This window comes from Mastigoproctus giganteus, chromosome 3, assembly GCF_048544385.1.
Source record: "Mastigoproctus giganteus isolate SK-2022 chromosome 3, ASM4854438v1, whole genome shotgun sequence".
Lineage (NCBI taxonomy): Eukaryota > Metazoa > Arthropoda > Arachnida > Uropygi > Thelyphonidae > Mastigoproctus > Mastigoproctus giganteus.
In genome coordinates this window covers 75,241,046-75,261,722 of record NC_143577.1, presented here as the reverse complement: position 1 = coordinate 75,261,722, position 20,677 = coordinate 75,241,046, and the positions used below count along the sequence as shown (strand labels likewise).

Sequence of the window (20,677 nt, the reverse complement as noted above, 5' to 3'; positions counted from 1 at the left end):
GAATTTGAAATTCACTACAGAACTGCCAGTGTATATACACAATATTTTGTTCGTAGTAGTGAACTACAACAATAGTGTAAAAGGCTAGGTGAGGATAGGCCACTAAGCCTTGAAATGGTGCCATCTGGGTGGTGGTATCCTCTGAGAATAAGTAACAATAGTCTTCTCCATTGTCGAAGCATTACTTATCCGAGGTAGTGCAATATCATGGTAACTCGTTGTGAAGGTAGTAGCAATATGAGATATATGAGGGGTTTCCGAAAAGTAAGGTAACAATTTTTTCCCCTCAATAATGGTGAAAGGGAATGAGATGAAATGCGGTGGACAGATAGACCTGTTAATAACATTCAAAAAGACCGCCAGTGCAGTGTTGCGGTACTCTCGCCTCACAGCAGATTCCAGTTGTAAAATGGCGGCTACCATGCGGGTGGTCCGAAACAGGTGTTCATGAAGTTATTTGCTTTTTGCAAGCAAAATGGTCTTCACCAAGTGACATTCACTGTGAACTGGTTGCTGTGTATGGCGAAAAGGGGATGACAAAGAAGCAGGTGTGTTTTTGGTGCAATGAATTTAAAGTGGGCAAGACGGAAGACAACATTTCGTGCATTAATGGCATCGTTCTTGAAAACAGGTGAGTGAAACTGTGTGAAATTGCACAAGTAGTGAACATGAGTAAGTCAACTGTTCACAATGTTCTTGGCTTTTGAAAGGTGTGCTGCTGCTGGGTGCCCCAACAATTGCCAGAGGAGGACAAAGCAAAATGCATGGGGATGTGTCTGGAGAACCTGTTGCAGTACAGTGATGAAGGAGAGAATTTTCTTGCTCATGTAGTCACAGCAGATGAAAAATGGGTTCATCACTTTACCCCAGAGAGAGCAAACAAGACTCCATGACCTGGAAACATCCACAATCTCCTGTGTGCAAAAAATTCAAAACTGTTCCCAGTGTCTGAAAAGTCATGGCCACAGTGTTCAGGGATTGCCAAGGCATTCTGTTTGTGGATTTCTTGCCGAAGGGAGGAACAATCAATGCACAGCTTTACTATCCAACATTGGAAAAACTGAAAGCCAACATTCGATGCAAAAGACCAGGACTCCTGACAAGCGATTTGATTTTGTTGCACGACAGTGCAACTCCACACACTGCCCATACCATGTGTGAGTGGTGGTGGTAGTAGTAGTAATAGTAGCGGCATGTGGTGCAAGAAAGCAAGTGTATGAGCTTATGCAGCATCAGCCAAAAAAAAAAAAAAAAAAAATCACACCATTCCCTCCAAATGCCTGTCCAGTTCCTCCTTAAGTTTATTTAACCTATCAACTTCCACAACGACAGATGGAAGTTTGTTCCAGCAATTAACCACCCGCTGGCTAAAGGCAAATTTCTGCACGTCTATTCTACATCTGTCTTTTCTTAATTTGAAATTATGCCCCCTTAGGTTCGTAATCTGAACAAGTGGAAGGATCCCATCAGAATTCAGCGTGCTCAATCCATTCAAGGCCTTATACACCTCAATCAGATCACCGCGCATGTGCCTAGTCTCCAGCCACTGCAATTTGCAGAACGTAAGCCTCTCTTGGTAAAAGGATCCCTTCATTCCCCTCTGGCGCATTATGGCCACAGCTGCCAATGCGCCAATAAAAAACCAAAAACAAAACAAATCATTCCCCTCACCAATCTTGTTGCCCTTCTCTGTACACGCTCAAGCAAATCTACATTCTTCCTAAAATGAGGCCTCCAGACCTGTACGCATGTCAATGTAATGTCTATATCACAATGCAGTACTCAAGGCGTGGCCTGACAATTGCCTTATACAGAGGGAAATCACCTCCTTTTCCCTGCTAGCAAAATTCCTATATATCATTGACAAAACCCCATGACCTGCCCTGGCAGCCTGTCTGCATTGCTCAGAAAACTTCATATCTGACTGCACAATTACTCCCAGGTCTGTTTTCATTTTCTACCACCTTAAGTGTAGACCACACAGTTGGTACATTTCTCTGGGATTACTTCTACCCATATGCAGTACTTTGCATTTGTCAAGGTTAAACTTCAGTTGCCACTTCTTAGCCCATCTGCACAAATTATCTAGATCCTGTTGCAGTAGCACACTGCCATTACTGTCATTAACAACCCTGCCAACCTTTGTATCATCTGCAAACTTCGACACTAAGCCTGATATACCTTCATCAATATCATTGATAAATATACAAAACAACAGAGGATCCAACACCGAACCCTGTGGGACTCCACTAATAACATTAGTCCATGATAAGCAACACCCATTAATTACCACCCTCTGTCTTCTCCCACTCAACCATCCTTTTATCCATTGTAGCAACTTACCCTTAATGCCATTCTGCTCCAATTTGTACAATAGTCTTCCATGCTCAACAGTGTCAAAAGATTTCCTGAAATCCAAATATATGATATCAAAATTATTTTTTGCATCCAGTTCCTTTGTAACCACATCATAATATCCTATCAAATTTGTCAGACAAGACTTTCCCTTAACAAACCCATTCTGTGTCTCAGTTATTGCTGCAGTCTTGTCTAGATGATCCTGCAGTGCATCTTTAACCAGTGACTCCATTATTTTACCCGAAACAGAAGTTAAACTAACTGGTCTGTAATTACTTGTGTCACCCTTCGATCCCCCTTTGTGAATTGGTGATGCACATCTCCAGTTCGTGGGGACCTCCCCTGAGTCCAAGGTTGCACCACAATCATTAGGAAACTCTGTCTCATCCCCACTACAGCCTAGACTTAGCACCTTCAGACTTCCATTTGTTCAGCCCTCTGAAAAAACACCTTTCAGGAAAGCATTTCACCATGGATAAGGAAATTCATCAGGTGGTGTGATGTGATATTGGTTACTGCGTGTGGGCACAGACTTCTTCAGTACTGGCATTGATAAACTGCTCCATCATTGGGATTAGTGCATCAATAAAACTGGAGACTTTGTAGAGTAGTGCATGTTCACTTATTTCTTTATGTGTAATTTCAACTTCGTATTGTTAAACATTATAGAGAGAAAAAATATGTTATCTTACTTTTCGGAAACCCCTCGTAGTTAAATTGGTGCCTTTACACTACTATCATAGTTCACTGCTATGAACAAAAGATTGTGTATATACACTGGCAGTTCTGGTGAATTTCAAATTAGTAGTTTATTATGTCTGATGTGTTTATTTTTCTAGTACTACTTTTTTTTATTATTCATTTTGTGGGATGTGATCATACCCGCAGTATATCCAAAACTGTAATATGAAGAGGCACGTTATATCAAGGTTGTACTGTTAAATGATATTTTCTTTGTATAAAAGAAAATTATACAAAGAAATTTTGCCATCTATTTTGGCAGTTAGAGAGTAAGATTAAAAATAGGAACTAATTCCATGCTAAATTTCCTGTTAAAGTAGCATGTCCTTGGGATGACTGTACTAATTACTGTTTTTCACCTTTACTTAACATTCATTTCTAACCAATATGTTTAGCTATTGCTTTCTTCTTGCACTACCAATTTCTTTTTCAACGTTACTATACTTTCCAGGGCCCATCACTACTATGGATGGGAAGTTGACCTCTTAAAAAATGCAAGCAGAAGCTTTAAACTTCTTCAGTTATAAACTTTTTAACTTTCTATTAATTTCATTAATTAAATATATTATACTATTAATTAAATATATTAATTTCAACACTTGGCTCTATTAGGTTTATCTGAGAGATACCCCTAATAGCACAGAGTTGTCTATTTTTATCCTCAAGTCCCTTACCTAGCTAGTTTCTTTTCTCAACAAACTGAAAAGTAGAATAAAAAGAAAAAATGTATATTTTTTATAGTTCAAGGTGATCCTGGCGATATGGGCAGTACATTTTCGGAAGAATATCATGTTGTGACTGAAATAGGAGATGACGAACTTCTGTTTTGTGTGAGGTAATCAGTTATCTGATTGCATTATTTATTGTGTAAAAATATATTTTTCCATTATTATATGGTTTAATTTGAATAAAATAATGAATTGTTCTATCATTACCATTTAGTTTTGTGAATCTTTATTTTGTTTGATTCATTTAGTCCTTTAGTAGCAAAATTTTACAATTTTGATTGTTTACCTACCTGCCATATTTTCTCTGGGATTATCTAAAAACAGACCATAAGGTGCACTTTTTTTTTCTTGGAAAATGTTGCCTAAAATTTCTCTGTGTTTTACTGTCCAAAAGTATGTTGGTACATGCAGTGATTTTTTAATTTATAGCTGTGGCTAGAGAAGTGTAGTTAAAATGTTAGTGTGTAACAATTTCAAATCATATAACAAATTGGATACTATGATGGAGTAACAAAGGAACTGGATGAAAAAAATAATTTTGATATCATATACTTGAAATCAGGAAAAAAATCAGGAAAGCTTTTGATACTGTTGCACATAAAATATTCCTGTACAAATTGGAGTAGTGTGGCATTAAGGGCAAGTTACTGCTATGGATAAAGGAATGGTTGAGTGGGAGAAGACAGAGTGGTTATTAGTGGAAACTTCTCTTCATGAAAATATGCTATTAGGGGAGCCCCCAGGGCTCATTGCTGGGCCCATTGTTGTTTTCTGTATTTACGAATGATATTGATGAAGGTATATGGGACTTAATGTCTAAGTTTGCAGATGATACAGTGGTTGGCAGTGCGGTTAATGACAGTAATCAAGGTCAACTACTGCAACAAGATTTAGAAAAATTAAGCAGATGGGCTGAGAAATGGCAGTTGAAGTTTAACATTAACAAGTGCAAGGTACTGCATATAGGTAGCAGTAATTCCTAATTAGTATACCAATTGTGTGGTATACTAATCTGAGTCATTTTTTTTTTTTTTTTTAATTTATTTTACTATGCAGTCCCAGCCAGATTTCCTGGCAACCCTATCTATTTACAATGCTGTATGAGTGAACATTAATAAAAGAGGGCTACGTGCTCCGGATTCATAATGCGAAAAAATTTATTTGTTGCACAGAGCATTGAACTACAATACATAAAATTAGCTTTCGGCTGGGTGGCAGCCTTCATCGGATTAAAATACTTGAATGGCAGTTAGAATAGTGATGCACTGCCAGGATGGTGTGTGAGGCACGTGGTTAATTGTTTGTTGATGTTTGTGGCTGTGACGTATGGTGGTGACGTGGCCAGCGTTTGTCTATGGATAGAATTACTGACTCTGTGATGGGATTAACTTGACAACCACTGTTCCTGTTCATAGAGGTGTCCGAGCATTTTATATTTAACGATTCCAACCAGGTATGCCTTAGGTAATGGTGGGACCTGTCCACAACCACGACATCGCGGTGTGGGTCGATGTCGTGGTGGGTTGTCCAGACATGCTCGGCGATAGCTGAGTGTTCCACATCTGCCAAACGGATCGCCCTTTTATGTTCTGAGAGGCGTTTCTCGAGTTGACGTCCAGTCTCTCCAAAGTAGCAGCTAGTGCAGTCACGGCAAGAGATGCGATAGACCAAACCGCTCTGTAGAAGGGTGGGGACAGGTGCTTTTATGTTGGAAATGAGAGAATGCAGTTTCTTGCCTGGCAGTTGGATGCACTTTATCCCATGTGATTTTAGGATTATACCGATCTGTTGTGACAAGTTGGGGTAGTATGGGATGAATGCCCTTGTGGATGACTCGTCACTGTTGGCGTTGCTGTTGGTTGTTGCGTGCTTGTAGATCACACCTGTCAAGGACGTCGATAGGGTAGCCACACCTCATAAGGTCTACTTTGACTCTGGTGACCTCTTTGTGCCTTTCATCTGCGGTGCTGGAGTGTGTCCAGGTGCGACTTAGCAAGGTTCGGGCAGTGAAGAAGAGGTGGCCCCGTGCGTGTGCTGACCGGAAGTTGGTAAACTGGCCAGCACACATAGGCTTACGATAAACTGTCGTCTTCAAGCATGTGTCTTCGTGCCGGACAAGTGTATCTAGGTATGGTATAGAGTTGTTCGACTCCAGCTCAATCGTGAATTTTATGAAGGGCGATAGTGAGTTGAGGTGGGTTAAGAGTCGCTGACCTGAGTCTCTAGGGATGACTACGAACACATCGTCTAAATAGCGACACCAAAAGGCGATGTGATCTGGTGCGTGTGTAAACGCACGTTCCTCTAACTCCTCCATTACGATGTTTGCTGTGACTGAGCTGACAGGGGAACCCATGGCTGTGCCATGTATCTGCTGGTAGATTGAGTCATTAAACGTGATTGCACCCCCTGTTAAGCACAGCCTGAGGGCGGTGGAAATGTCATCAGGCGTCAGTCTAGTTCTGTCGCTAAGGGTTCCATCATTGTCCAAGAGTTGTTTTGTACAAGAGATGGCAAGTTCCACCGGGATGGAGGTAAAGACTGATATGACATCGAACGATGCCATGACTTGATCTTGCGAGATGGATATAGTGCGGATCCTTTCTATGAACTCAACACTGTTGGAGACGGTGTAGGTGGTCTTGCCAACTAGAGGAGAAAGAAGTCTCGAGACAAATTTAGACAGCTCATAAGTCGGTGATCCACAGCAGGATACAATAGGTCTTAGAGGTGTGCCTTCTTTATGCACCTTCAGCAGGCTGTAAAACCGTGGGATCTGACACCCGGAGGCACGGAGGTGATTACGGGTTGACTGTGTGATTTTCTCTTGTTTCAGCCAAGTGTTGATGAGGATATTCACCTCTGACTCCCATCGTTCCAAAGCCCTGTTGGGGTTGACAGTTAAGGGTTTGTAGACGGTAGTGTCTCGTAAGAGCAGTAAGGCTTTCGCCATGTAATCAGTGCGGTTCATTACAACTGTACGACGGCCTTTGTTCGCTGGTAGAATGACGATGGACGTATCCCGTTTCAGTGCCTTGAGGGTAGAAATCTGTATACGGCTGAGGTTTGAAGAGACAGGGCGAGCATGGTGTAGAACTGCTGCAGTCTTTAAGCAGATTGTGTTGGCTACATTACCTTAACAAACCCATGCTGTGTGTGAACCATGACTGCAGTCTTGTCTAGATGATCCTGCAACACTTCTTTAAAACAGTGACTGCATTATTTTCCCAGGAACAGAAGTTAAACTAATAGGTCTGTAATTACTCGTCACATTTGTGAATTGGGGATACATTTGCATATCTCTAGTCCATGAGGACTTCCCATGAGTTCAAAGATGCACTCGTAATTATGGCTAAGGGTTTGCTTACTTCCTTTGCTGCCTCTTTTAATATAACTGGATTGATCCCGTCCACCCCAGGTCCTTTTCTTATGTTTAACTTCAACAATTTCTCCTCCACTTTGCTCTCAGTTAATATGAAATCATTTAGCTCACTGCCAGAGTTTGATAAACTTCTGGCATTCCCTTCCCTGAATATCTCCTCATGTGTGATTGTAGATGCGAAATACTCATCCACCTGATTGGTCCCTTTCCTTCTAGAGTTTACATAAATAAAGAACTCTTTGCTGTTTTTCTTTGCATCTTTTGCCTAGGATTTCTTGTGATCTGCCTTTGCCTGTCTAACCTCCTTTGTGACTTGATTGCAGACTAGCATATATCTACCATAGGCTTCTGTGTTGCCTGTTAGTTTATATGCATTCCATGCATTTTTCTTCTTCCCCCACAAGTCTCATTTGTTTATCTGACATCCATTTAGGCCTACCTTGAACAATATTTCTTAATTGGAACAAAAAGCCTAGTAGCTTCCAAAATTATGTCCATGAATCCCATTTAGAATTTGTTGTTGGTAACGTCATCAGTTGGTCCCACTGTATAGAATTTAAAAATTATCTCCACTGCAGTAACCTTTATGAAAGCAAAAACCCTTCCCATTATCCCTGATGTTAGTTAAATCTTTGAGCAAATCCCACATCAGCACACTGTGAACACTGTCACCTTGTGGTTCCTTTATCTGTAGATTCTTAATACATGAAGAATCATTGCTAATAATCAGATCAAGGGTATTAACTCTCTCTGGTTGCCTCTCGAACATGCTGCTGTTGAAAACAATTGTCCAATAAATCCACAAAACCTTGCTAGTGTGCAAGTGGCCAGTCCACAAGTTCCAGTTAATATCTGGGAAGTTAAAATCCCCCATTATAATACAATCTGATTTACTGGCCTACTCTGTTTCTCTGTAGAATTGTTCATTGTGCTCATCAGAGTCATTAGGCCTATAACACACTCCATTCTCAATTTTGCTTTTCTAGTGTTTATGTCACACCCAACTGACTTAACATTGCACTGTCCACTCATGTCAGCTGGATGCACTTCCTTAGATTTTGTGCTTCTTAACTAACAGCATAATCCCTCCTGTCTATCCTTTCTTTACACATTGTACTCCCCAAATATCAATTTCGCATTCCTTATATCTGTGTGACACCACATCTCTGATATCCCAACAGTATCTGCCTTTGATGTTTTGACCAGCACTTCAAATTCATCAAATTTATTTACCAAACTCCTAGCATTGGTGTAGCAAGTATAGGTGGTAGATGACTTTCATCAACCAGTGAAATACCACCACTTTGCTTATTGGAGGCTTGAAGTGATGAAACCCATGTTTAGTCTCTAGAGCAAAGTTTCTGCATCCCCCTCCCCCCATACTTCTCCTTCAACCCATGTACGGTACTAAGTACTATAGGTTTTGATACCTTTCGTGTTTGGGGTTTTCATAAAAAAAAAAAAAAAAAAAAAACATGCACCTGTGTAGGTGCATCCATAGCAAGATGGGCAGGAGCAGCAGTGCGTAGCAAAGGCTTATTGATTAGAACGGAGTTCGAGCCCGTGACCACTAAATATGGAGGATGTGGAAAGGTCAGGGAATGACCACCGCATATCCCTGGAGCAATATGGCCGTAGTTGCTAATGCTCCTAAAAACCAAATAACAAACAAACATGCACTTGTTCTTACTCTTATTTACCCTAACACAGCCCATGTATTTACTTGTTCCGTAATGACTTCCAGCAGTCCTTGAAATCCCCAGCACCTTGTTTTTCTGGCCTCTGCTCATTCAAATAGAAGCAGTGCAAGAATAACTTTCACCTCTGTCAGTGGCTAACAGTTTCCCCAAGCTAACAGTTTCCTGACCCATCTAACACTGCTTCAATAGCATCAGCAAATATTCTTGCACTCTTTCTATTTAAATTATTCCATCCCTGTAGAAGCAGTCTCTCCTGTTAACAAGCACAGACCACACTGAGAAAAATTATGTGTGTAAAATATATGTGAATCATTATATGTGTAGGGAAAATTGCTCTTGATTTGTGCACTTTCGATTTATGAACTCCCGCCAGTTATCAACTTAGGTTGGTTTTAGTGTACATCAATCCACACGGATAGCAAAATGAAATTCCATATTTATTATTTATGACAGACTGATTTCCATTTTGTTTTAAATATTGTGTAAATATATATGTTATTTCAGTTAAAAGACCCAAGAGTCTGTCTCACTTATTTTAAGGTTTAGACTATTTCTTTGCAACTTTTTTGTCATAGCTGGGCTGAAACTTTTGAATCTGATATTAAAATTGGATGAATTTTGATTTATGATCACCATTAAATATGATGATTTTTAAATTAAATTTTGCATTATAAACTGCTGTTTTTCTCATTGGAAAAGTTTATTTCCTACTATTAGTTTCATTTAAAAGTATCATTGGTATACTTCTGTACTGGACAAAAAAGGGAGTTTTGTTTTGAAGGGGAAAAAAATAAACTAGCAACAGTTGTGTGGGGTTTTGCTCTTCACTGTGCATGTTTAGCTGCACAAGCTATAGTATGAGAACACAGCTGTGCTGCATCTCCCTCCTCATGCTACAACCATTACATTATTACTAATATTAGCATTAGCATTAGTAGAGGATTATGATGCAAGAAAGCAAGCTTATGCAGCATCAGCCAAAAAAAAAAAAAAAGACACTTCGATTTCACCCCTCCATTCGTTTGAAATTACCGTCCAGCTGAGCCTTAAATTTATTTAGGCTATCAACTTCAACAACAAGGGATGGAAGTCTGTTCCACCAACAAACCACCTGCTGGCTAAAGGCAAATTTCTGCACATCTGTCTTTCTTCTATCTGAATTTATGCCCTCTCAGGTGACTATTCTGAGAAAGAGGAAGAATCCCATCGGCATTGAGCATGCTCAAACCATTCAAGGCTTTATACACTTCTATCAGATCACCTCGCCAGTGCCTAGTCTCCAGACACTGTAATTTGCAAAACTTAAGCCTTTCCATTCACTAATCTTGTTGCCCTTCTCTGTACTCGTTCCAGCAGCTCTACATCCTTCTTGAAATGAGGTCTCCAGTACTGTATACAGTACTTAAGGTGTGGCCTGATCATTGCCTTATACAAGGGAATAATCACCTCCTTATCCCTGCTAGAAACATTCCTGTATATCATTGACAAGACACCATGAGCTACTCTTGCAGCCCGTCTGTACTCCTCAAAGAACTTCATATCTACCTGCACAATTACCCCAGGTCCTTTTCATTCTCTACCACTGTCAGTGTAGTACCACAGAGTTGATACGTTGCTCTGGAGTTGCTGTTTCCCATATGTAGTACTTTCCATTTGTCAATGTTAAACTTCATTTGCCACCTCTCAGCATCTGCTCAACCTTTCCAGATCCTGTTTCAGCAGCATAGCATGCCAACCTTTGTATCATCTGCAAACTTGGACATTAAGCTTGATATAACATCCTCAATATCATTTATAAATATAGAAAACAATAATGGACCTAACACTGAACCCTGAGGGACTCCACTAATAACATTAGTCCACGATGATCAGTGTTCATTGATTACCACTCTCTGTCTTCTCCCCCTCAACCATCCCTTTATCCGTAACAGCAATTTGCCTCCAATGCCACACTGCTCCAATTTGTGCAACAGTATCAAAAGCCTTTGTAAGATCCAAGTATATAATAACAAAGTTATTCCCTGCATCCAGTTCTTTTGTGACTGCATCATAGTATCCAATCAAATTGGTCAGGCAAGACTTCCCCTTAACAAAACCATGCTGTGTCCGAGCTATAACTGAAGTCTTGTCTAGATGATCCTGCATTGCTTCTTTAACCAGTGCCTCCAGTAATTTTCCGGGAACACAAGTTAAACTCACAGGTCTATAATTACTAGTGTCAGCCTTTGATCCTCCTTTGTGAATTGGGGTCACATTTGCACTTTTTCAATCTATGGGTACCTCCCCTAAGTGCAAAGAAGCTCTCATAATTATGGCTAAGGGTTTGCTTACTTCCTTTGCTGCCTCCTTTAATATAACTGGATAGATCCCATCCACCCCAGGTGCCTTTTTTATGATTATCCCCAACAATTTCTCCTCCACTTTCCTCTCAGTTATTACAAAATCATCTAGCTCACTGCCAGAGTTTACTTCACCTCTGGCATTCCCCTTCCTGAATAACTCCTCTTGTGTGAATGTAGATGCAAAATACTCATTTAGTTTGTTAGCCACCTGAGCAGGATCCTCAACTGTTGAACCATCAATATCCACTGGACCAATCTGATTCATCCTTAGGTAAAGAACTTTTTTCTGTTTTTCTTTGCATCCTTTGCCAAGGATTTCTCATAATCTGTCTTTGCCTACCTAATCTCCTTTGTGACTTGGTTACAGACCAGCTTATATCTATCATAGGCTTCCATGTCACCCATTAATTTATATATATATCCCATGCATTTTTCTTCTCTGCCATACGTCTCATTAGTTTATCTGACATCCATTTAGGCCTAAACCTTGAACAATGTTTCTTAGTTGGTATATAAAACCTAGTAGCTTCCAAGATAAGTTCTTTAAATGCTTCCCATTTTGAATTTGCTGTTGGTAACATCATCAGTTGGTCCCACTGTATTGAATTTAAATACTGTCTCAGACCATCGTAGTCACCTTTATGAAAGCAAAAACCCTTCCCTTTACCCCTGATGGTAGTTACCTCTTTGAGTAAATCCCACTTCAGCACACTGTGATCACTTCCACCTAGTGGTTCCTTTATCTGCAGATTCTTAATGCATGAAGAATCACTACTGGTAATTAGATCAAGAGTATTACTCCCTCTAGTTGCCTCCCGAACATGCTGATGTAGAAAACAATCATCCAATAAATCCACAAAAGCCTTGCTAGTGTGTGAGTGACAAACCCAAAAAAAAATTAAAATCCCCCATTATAAGACTCTCTGATTTACTGGCCCACTCTATTTCCCTGTACAGTTTCTTATTATACTCATCAGAGTCATTAGACCTATAGCACACTCCTACTCTCAATTTTGATCTCCAAATGCTTATGTCACACCAAACTGACTCGACACTGCACATCTGGCCATGTCGACTGGCTTCACTTCCTTGGATTTTATGTGTTTCTTAACTAATAGCATAACCCCTACTCCCTTCCTATCCTGTTTATCATTTCTGTACACATTGTACTCCCCAAATTCCAGTTTTGCATTCCTTATAATCTGTGTGACATCACGTCTCTAATATCCCAACAATATCTGCCTTTGATGTTTTGAGCAATACCTCAAATTCATCAAATTTATTTACCAAATTCCTAGCATTGGTGTACACGCAAGTATACATGCCACTGTTCCTATACTTAGCTACTTTAACACAACCCATGTGTTTACTTGTACTTATACCGCAATGACTCCCAGCAGTCTCTGAAATATCCTGCAACTTGTTTTCCAGGCTGCTGCTCATTCCAATAGAAGCAGTGCAAGAATCACTTTCACCTCTGCCAGTGGCTTCTATTAATCCTTGTATCCCCCCCCCAAGCTAGTAGTTTTCCGACTCACCTAACACTGCCTCGATAGCATCAGCAAATATTCTTGCACCCTTTCTGTTTAAGTGTATCCCATCCCTGGAGGAGCAGTCTCTCCTGTTAACAAGTACAGACCAGGCTGAAAAAAATTTTATCCCTTGAGCCTTGCAGAATCTTTCCAGGGCCAAATTGATCAATAAGGCTCTCATCATATACTCCCTCCTATCGTGTCTGGGCAGAATTGCAGAATTGTTTTATATATTTTTATATTTATTTCAGAAGTACACCGATGATGATTTTAGACCAAACCAAGGATGGGAAACAACTTGCCCATTGAGAAGAAAGCAGTTGATTTAATCAAACTTAATTTAAAATTTAGAAATAATCAATTGTAACCTATTGTAGTTATTATACTTTTAGTACCAAATTTGAAAATTTAAGCTCAAATATGACAACCCCCAGATGACAAATAAAAGCTTAAACCTAAAAGTAAGCATTAGCATTAGTTGATGCATATGATGAAAGAAAGCAAGTTTATGCAGCATCAGCCAAAAAAACAAATCTTCCCATTTCACCCATCCAGTCACTTCAAATGTTTGTTTAGTTCAGCCTTATTTTATCTTGATAGACACTGCCTTTTAATTGAAACACCCTGTTTGTGTGTATGCATGCATGCGCATGGATATGCCATATATGTGTATATGTATGTATGTATGATTTTTCAGAATAAGTTATACTCTATAGTATCCAAGAGATTTGGATAGTTAACAACCCTACCTTTGAATCTTTGGTCATCTAATGTTTATTATTATCCACTTTTGTTTTTATTCTACATTGGATTTATTTATTCATTGGATCTTCAATCAACCATTTGCCTTCAGTCAACTAAGTAATGCCTTTTATTATTTACACTAGATTTCCTTATCAGGCCACCTTTGGATTTATACTACACTCATTCACCATTGGGTATTTTTATTTATTATTACTGAAATTTTCTTCAGTACCTCATCATCATCAGCCATTTTCAATCCACTGCAGGATGAAGGCCTCTCCAGCAACTTTCCAGTTACTTCTGTTTTGAGCACTGGCCATCCATTTACTACCCACAAACTCATGAATTTCATCTAGCCATCTCCATCTTTGACTTCCGGGTTTTCTTTTAGCTCCTCTTGGGTACCATTCTGTTATTTTCTTAGTCCATCTGTCATCATGTCTTCGAGCTATGTGTCCTGCCCAAGACATAAGTGGTGTGACATAAGCATTGGGAGATCAAAATTGAGAGTAGGAGTGTGCTATAGGCCTAATGACTCTGATGAGTATAATAAGAAACTGTACAGGGAAATAGAGTGGGCCAGTAAATCAGAGAGTCTTATAATGGGAGATTTTAATTTCCCAGATATTGACTGGAATTTGGGGGCTGGTCACTCACACACTAGCAAGGCTTTTGTGGATTTATTGGATGATGTTTTCTACATCAGCATGTTCGGGAGGCAACTAGAGGGACTAATACTCTTGATTTGATTACCAGTAGTGATTCTTCATGCATTAAGAATCTGCAGATAAATGAACCACTAGGTGGCAGTGATCACAGTGTGCTGAAGTGGGATTTACTCAAAGAGGTAACTACCATTAGGGGTAAAGGGAAGGGTTATTGCTTTCGTAAAGGCGACTACGATAGTCTGAGACAGTATTTAAATTGTATACAGTGGGACCAACTGATGATGTTACGAACAGCAAATTCAAAATGAGAAGCATTCAAAGGACTTAATCCTGGAAGCTACTAGGCTTTACACATCAACTAAGAAATATTGTTCAAGGTTTAGGCCTAAATGGATGACAGATGAACTAATGAGACATATGGCAGAGAAGAAAAATGCATGGAATACATACAAATTAACACGTGACACAGAAGCCTATGATAGATACAAGTTGATCTGTAACCAAGTTACAAAGGAGGTTAGGCAGGTGAAGGCAGATTACGAGATATCTTTGGCAAGGGATGCAAAGAAAAACAGCAAAGAGTTCTTTACTTATGTAAACTCTAGAAGGAAGGGGATGAATCAGAGTGGTCCACTGGATATCGATGGGTCAACTGTTAATGATCCTGCTCAGATAGCTAACAAACTAAATGAATATTTTGCATCAACATTCACACATGAGGAGTTATTTAGCGAGGGGAATGCCAGAGGTGTATTCAACTCTGGCAGTAAGCTAGAGAATCTTGTAATCTCAGAGAGTAAAGTGGAGGAGAAATTGTTGAAGATAAACACAAGAAAGGCACCTCGGGTGGATGGGATCTATCCAGTTATATTAAAGGAGGCAGCAAAGGAAGTAAGCGAACCTGTAGCCATAATTATGAGAGCTTCCTTAGACTCAGGGGAGCTACCCATAGACTGGAGATGTGCAAATGTGACCCCAATTTACAAAGGAGGATCAAAGGCAGTAATTGTAGACCTGTGAGTTTAACTTGTGTTCCCGGAAAATTAATGGAGGCACTGGTTAAAGAAGCACTGCAGGATCATCTAGGTCTTGCCTGACCAGTTTGATTGGATACTATGATGCAGTCACAAAAGAACTGGATGCAGGGAATAACTTTGATATTATATACTTGGATCTTAGAAAGGCTTTTGATACTGTTGCACGTGAAATACTGCTGCACAAATTGGAGCAGTATGGCATTGGAGGCAAATTACTGCTATGGATAAAGGGGTGGTTGAGGGGGAGAAGACAGAGAGTGGTAATCAATGGACACTGCTCATCGTGGACTAATGTTATTAGTGGAGTCCCTCAGGGTTCAGTATTGGGTTCATTATTGTTTTCTGTATTTATAAATGATATTGATGATGGTATATCAAGCTTAATAGATGATGGTATACCAAGTTTGCAGACGATACGAAGGTTGGCAGGGTTGTCAAAGACACTACTGACACTATGCTGCTGCAACAGGATTCTGGAAAGGTTGAGCAGATGGGCTGAGAGGTGGCAAATGAAGTTTAACATTGACAAATGTAAAGTACTACACATGGGAAACAGCAACCCCAGAGCAATGTATCAACTCTGTGGTACTACACTGACAGTGGTAGAGAATGAAAAGGACCTGGGGGTGGTTGTGCAGGATCAAATATGAAGGCAGGCAGATATGAAGTTCTCTGAGCAGTGCAGACGGGTGCAAGAGTAGCTCATGGAGTATTGTCAATGATATACAGGAATTTTTCCATCAGGGATAAGGAGGTGATTATTCCCTTGTATAAGGCAATGGTCAGGCCACACCTAGAGTACTGTATACAGGTCTGGAGGCCTCATTTCAAGAAGGATGTAGAGCTGCTGGAACAAGTACAGAGAAGGGCAACAAGAGTAGTGAATGGAACAAAGGGGTGCTCTTACAAAGAAAGGCTTAAGTTTTGCAAATTACAGTGTCTGGAGACTAGGCACCAGCGAGGTGATCTGATAGAGGTGTATAAAGCCCTGAATGGTTTGAGCATGCTCAATGCTGATGTGATTCTCCCTCTTGCCCAGAATAATCACCTGAGAGGGCATAAATTCAAATTGAGGAAAGACAGATGTAGGATAGACGTGCGGAAATTTGCCTTTAGCCAGCGGGTGGTTGGTTGGTGGAACAGACTTCCATCCCTTGTCGTGGAAGTTGATAGCCTAAATAAGTTTAAGGTTCAGCTGGACAGGTATTTCGAACGAACAGAGGGGTGAAGTGGAAGTGGTTATTTATTATTTTTTTATTTATTTATTTAATTTTATTTTATTTATTTATTTATTTTTTTTTTTTTTGGCTGATGCTGCATAAGCTGCTTTCTTGCATCAAATGCCTCTACTAATGCTAAGACCATTTTAGTTCTTTAGTTTTGATAAAAATATCCTTTATTTAAATTTGCTGCCTAATCCCTGTGTTTCTCTTCTTATCTAACAGTCTGATTCCCAATATAATTCCTTCCATCCTTCGCTGTGTAGTTCTCAGCTTCTTTTCCATTCTTTTGGTGGGTGCCCAAGTTTCACTTCCATAAGTCATGGTGGGGAGTATACATTGGTTCATTATTTTTCATTTCAGACAAACTGGGATATTGCTCTTCAGTATGTGACTATATTTCCTGAATGCTATCCATCCAAAATTTATTCTTCTCTTGACTTCCAGCCATTTATCATTATTACAGCTAATAACTTGTCCCAGATATGTATATGACTCCACCTTTTCAATTACTGCTCCTCCAATCATTATTTCCCTTTCTGTGGCATACTTGTTCATCATTACTTTTGTTTTATGCACAGTTAGTAAATCCTTACTAACTGTGCATAACTGATTTAGATTTTCCTCTAATTTTTTGGGATCGTGGCTTATGACCACGATCCCAAAAAATTAGAGGAAAATGTCATCTGCAAATTGTAAATGGTTTAGGTACTCTCCGTTCACATTGACTCCTTTCTGCGACCAGTCTAATCTTCTGAAAGCTTCCTCAAGGGCAGCAGTAAACAGCTTTGGAGTTATTGTGTCTCCTTGTCGAACTCCTTTATCAATTTTAAATTTCATACTGTCTTTGTCTACTCTAATAAAGGAGATAGCACTCTCATATATTTTCTTCAAAATCATAAATATGTGGGGTATCTATGCCTTGTGTTTCCAGTGCCCAAAACATTGCCTTATGCTGTATGGAGTCAAATGCCTTTTCGTAATCCACAAATGCCAAGCATAATGGTGTTTTATATTCATTTGCTTTCTCCATTAGCTGTGATATTACGTGAAGGTGATCCATAGTTGAGAATCCTGTCCTAAAATCATCTTGCTCTTTCGGTTGATTCTCATCAAGTATTCTTTCTAATCTGATAGTAATGACCCTTGTGAACAACTTGTATATGTGGGATAACAAGCTAATTGGTCTATAATTTTCAATTTCTGATTTATCTCCTTTCTTATGCAGCAAAACTATGATTGCATTATTCCACTGCTTCGGCGTCACACCTTTTCTAATGCACTTTGTGAAGAGCCTTGCTAGTTTTTGTTATGTCTCTTCCTCCCAATTTTAACAACTCTACAGTAACTTCATCTTCCCCCAGGGCTTTCTGATTCTTCATTTTCTTCAATGCATGTTCTACCTCATCAGGTAGAATATTGTGTATGTCGTATGTGTTGCTAATTTGCAATCCATCTTGCCCACTGCTGGCATCATTCCTTCGCTCCTTGTACAATTCTCTATAGTAGTCTTCTGCTATTTGAATTATGCCTTCTCTGCTGTTTATAAGTACACCATCACTATTCTTCAGTTTGAGTATCATTTGTCTTTCTGTATTACTGCTCATGGCTGCTGATTTAAATCCTTTGTTTTCCCTTAATCCTTGTTCTACTTTTTCTTGTGTTAAATCTTCTTATGTCCTCTCTGAGTCTCTTTCTAATGGCTTTGCATAACTCAGTATACTTAATTTTTTCCTTGTCAGTGTTTATCTTGCTCTTCATTTTTCGCCTTCAGTTCATCATAACAAGTGTTTCTTGACTAATTTTTTTCTTCTTGTGGAATTTGCAGAATCCTCGAGATTCTGCAAATTCCACAAGTCTTTCACCTCTTTCATTTCTTTCACCAATTCCAAAATTTCCTATAGTTTCTCTTTCTGTGCTGTTTTGTCTCTTTCCAACCTTAGCATTGAAGACCCCCATAATGATAGTGTAGTGAGTTTTTTGTTCATCTAGAAGACTCTCAATTTCGGTGTACTTTTCTTCAACCTCTTCATCATCATGGCTCAATGTTGGTGCATAAATCATTATAATCTTTAGTTCGTATCTCTTAGAAATCTTGAGTATTAGTCTTGACACCCTTGGTGATGTACTTTTGTTGTTGTTGTTGTTGTTATTTGGTTTTTAGGAGCATTAGCAACTAAGGCCATATTGCTCCGGGATATGCGGTGGTCATTCCCTGACCTTTCCGCATCCTCCGTATTTGGTGGTGACGGGCTCGAACCCCGGTCTAATCAAGAAGCGTGTGCTACGCACTGCTGCTCCTCCCCACCTGGCTACGGAGGCGCCTATGTACTTTTGAATTCCAAAATGTTGTTTTTTAAATCTTTGTGGACCAGAAACCCAACTTCACCTTCACTCCTTTCACTGTTTCCATTGGTGTACAGCAGATTTTCACTTTGTAAACTAATAAGTGATTCATTTCTTCTTCTTGTTTTAGCCGAACTGATGATATTCCAATTCACATTTTCTAATTCCTTTTCCAGCTCTAATATCCTGTCTTCACCGATGAGTGATCTTACATTATAACAGGCCAAGTTCAGGTTCCGTGCATGGCAGCCTGCTCATACCCAGAGATTCTTAGCACCCTCTGCTTCCACTGTCACCTTTCACTGCCGTAAGAGGAGGAGTGAAAGCTGCTGGGGACTGAGGGCCATTTGTTTTGTTGTGCTGTCATAAGCTGGAGGGTTTGGTCTTTTCCTCTTCATGCTGACCAGGCATCTTGAAGAGAACCACTCTACACGTTCGTTGCCACCTAATTGACATAACAGAGCTTGCCATCGAGAAGGTGTGCATGAGTGGATTTTAGGGAGGCAAGCCAACCGGACTTCTTCTAAATCTTCTGTAATAGAGAGATATTGGATCCATCAGTGTTTTAGGCTGAGTGTCTGATAACACACAGGATACCTGTTCCGCTCTAAGCCCCAGTACCTGTTCACTTTTGAATTCACTACCTCTATACGCTACACTCTCTCATCATTGGATTTTTGATACTGTTGCACATGGAAGACTGATGTCGATTTATTTATTATTACTGAAATTTTCTTCAGTATCTATTCACTTCCAAGTAGTTACATAATCCTTTCTGGAATCTTTAATAAGACCACCATTTTGGACTACAGACTTATGCTTGACCTATATTCATCCCTTAGATCATTTATATTCTCTCCATATAAGGTTTTCATGTTATTCATTACATATTACTAACTTTTTATGCTGACATATGTTAAAAATCCTATCCTGGATTTAAATATTTTTTATGTTAACAATAATACCCTGGTTTATAAAAAAATTCTTTATTTCTCACAAGGCTTTACTTATGCAACATCCAAAATTGCTTAGGTATATAGTAGCCATACCATTTGGTCCATTTTATTACTTTCTGATTTACTGGACTTGTCACTACTATGTCCAATATATATATTTTCATTTATAGACTGATTTTTTATTTTCTACATATCGTATGTCTTTCTGTCTACAAAAGTCATTATTTCAACCACATATTTTCATTGTAATTATTGTTACAGATAGGCTTTCTCTTTGCCAACAAAGAGAAACAATGTTTCACTTATATATATCTATGCACATATTTCATCAAATACAACTGTAGAGGTCACTAATTTCTCTTTTTCACATCTCTCTATTAAGTCCGTTCTTTTACTGTAAATAGTTATGTGCCTGTAACACAGTCTATAATGTGGTACTGCTTTAGATGCATTCATCAGCTCAACCGAATATGTTCGCATTAATTTTCCCGCCTTCTTACTTCCATTATGCATTACTTGAAAGGTCCAGGTATTGTTTTTATACTTTATTTTCACATTATACTTTCGGTTTTTCTTTCAGCCTTTTTCGGCTTTACATTTTCACTTTTGTTTTCCTTTCTTCCTTATTTTCAAGCATTTGGTATTAGTCTCTTTTTCATACTAACACTTACAAAGTCATGACCCTTACTAAAAAGTTGGGCTTTACAACTCCAGCTAGCCTAGTACATTTAATATCTTTTTCTTTACTTTTTATCTTTTTACTTTCTACTTCTACTTTTTTCCCCGTTCGTAAAGCTATTAGTGCAATATGAGGGTGATACGAATGTTCCAGCTATCCTTAGTCTCTTGTTATCTTCATCTCGGTCTATTCAATTACACCTTTAGCCCTTCCCTGGCTGTATATCATTTGCCTGCTCCAAATT

General features: G+C 39.2%; 1 protein-coding gene across 1 annotated transcript in view; it reads left to right on the top strand.

The window, feature by feature from the left end:
* Positions 1–20,677, top strand: part of ProRS-m (prolyl-tRNA synthetase 2-like protein, mitochondrial) — a 293,464-nt gene that overhangs the window by 118,947 nt on the left and 153,840 nt on the right. The window contains exon 8 of the mRNA XM_090370015.1: positions 3,841–3,934. Coding sequence (XP_090226141.1) covers positions 3,841–3,934 — 94 coding nt within the window. The remainder of the gene's footprint in view (positions 1–3,840; positions 3,935–20,677) is intronic.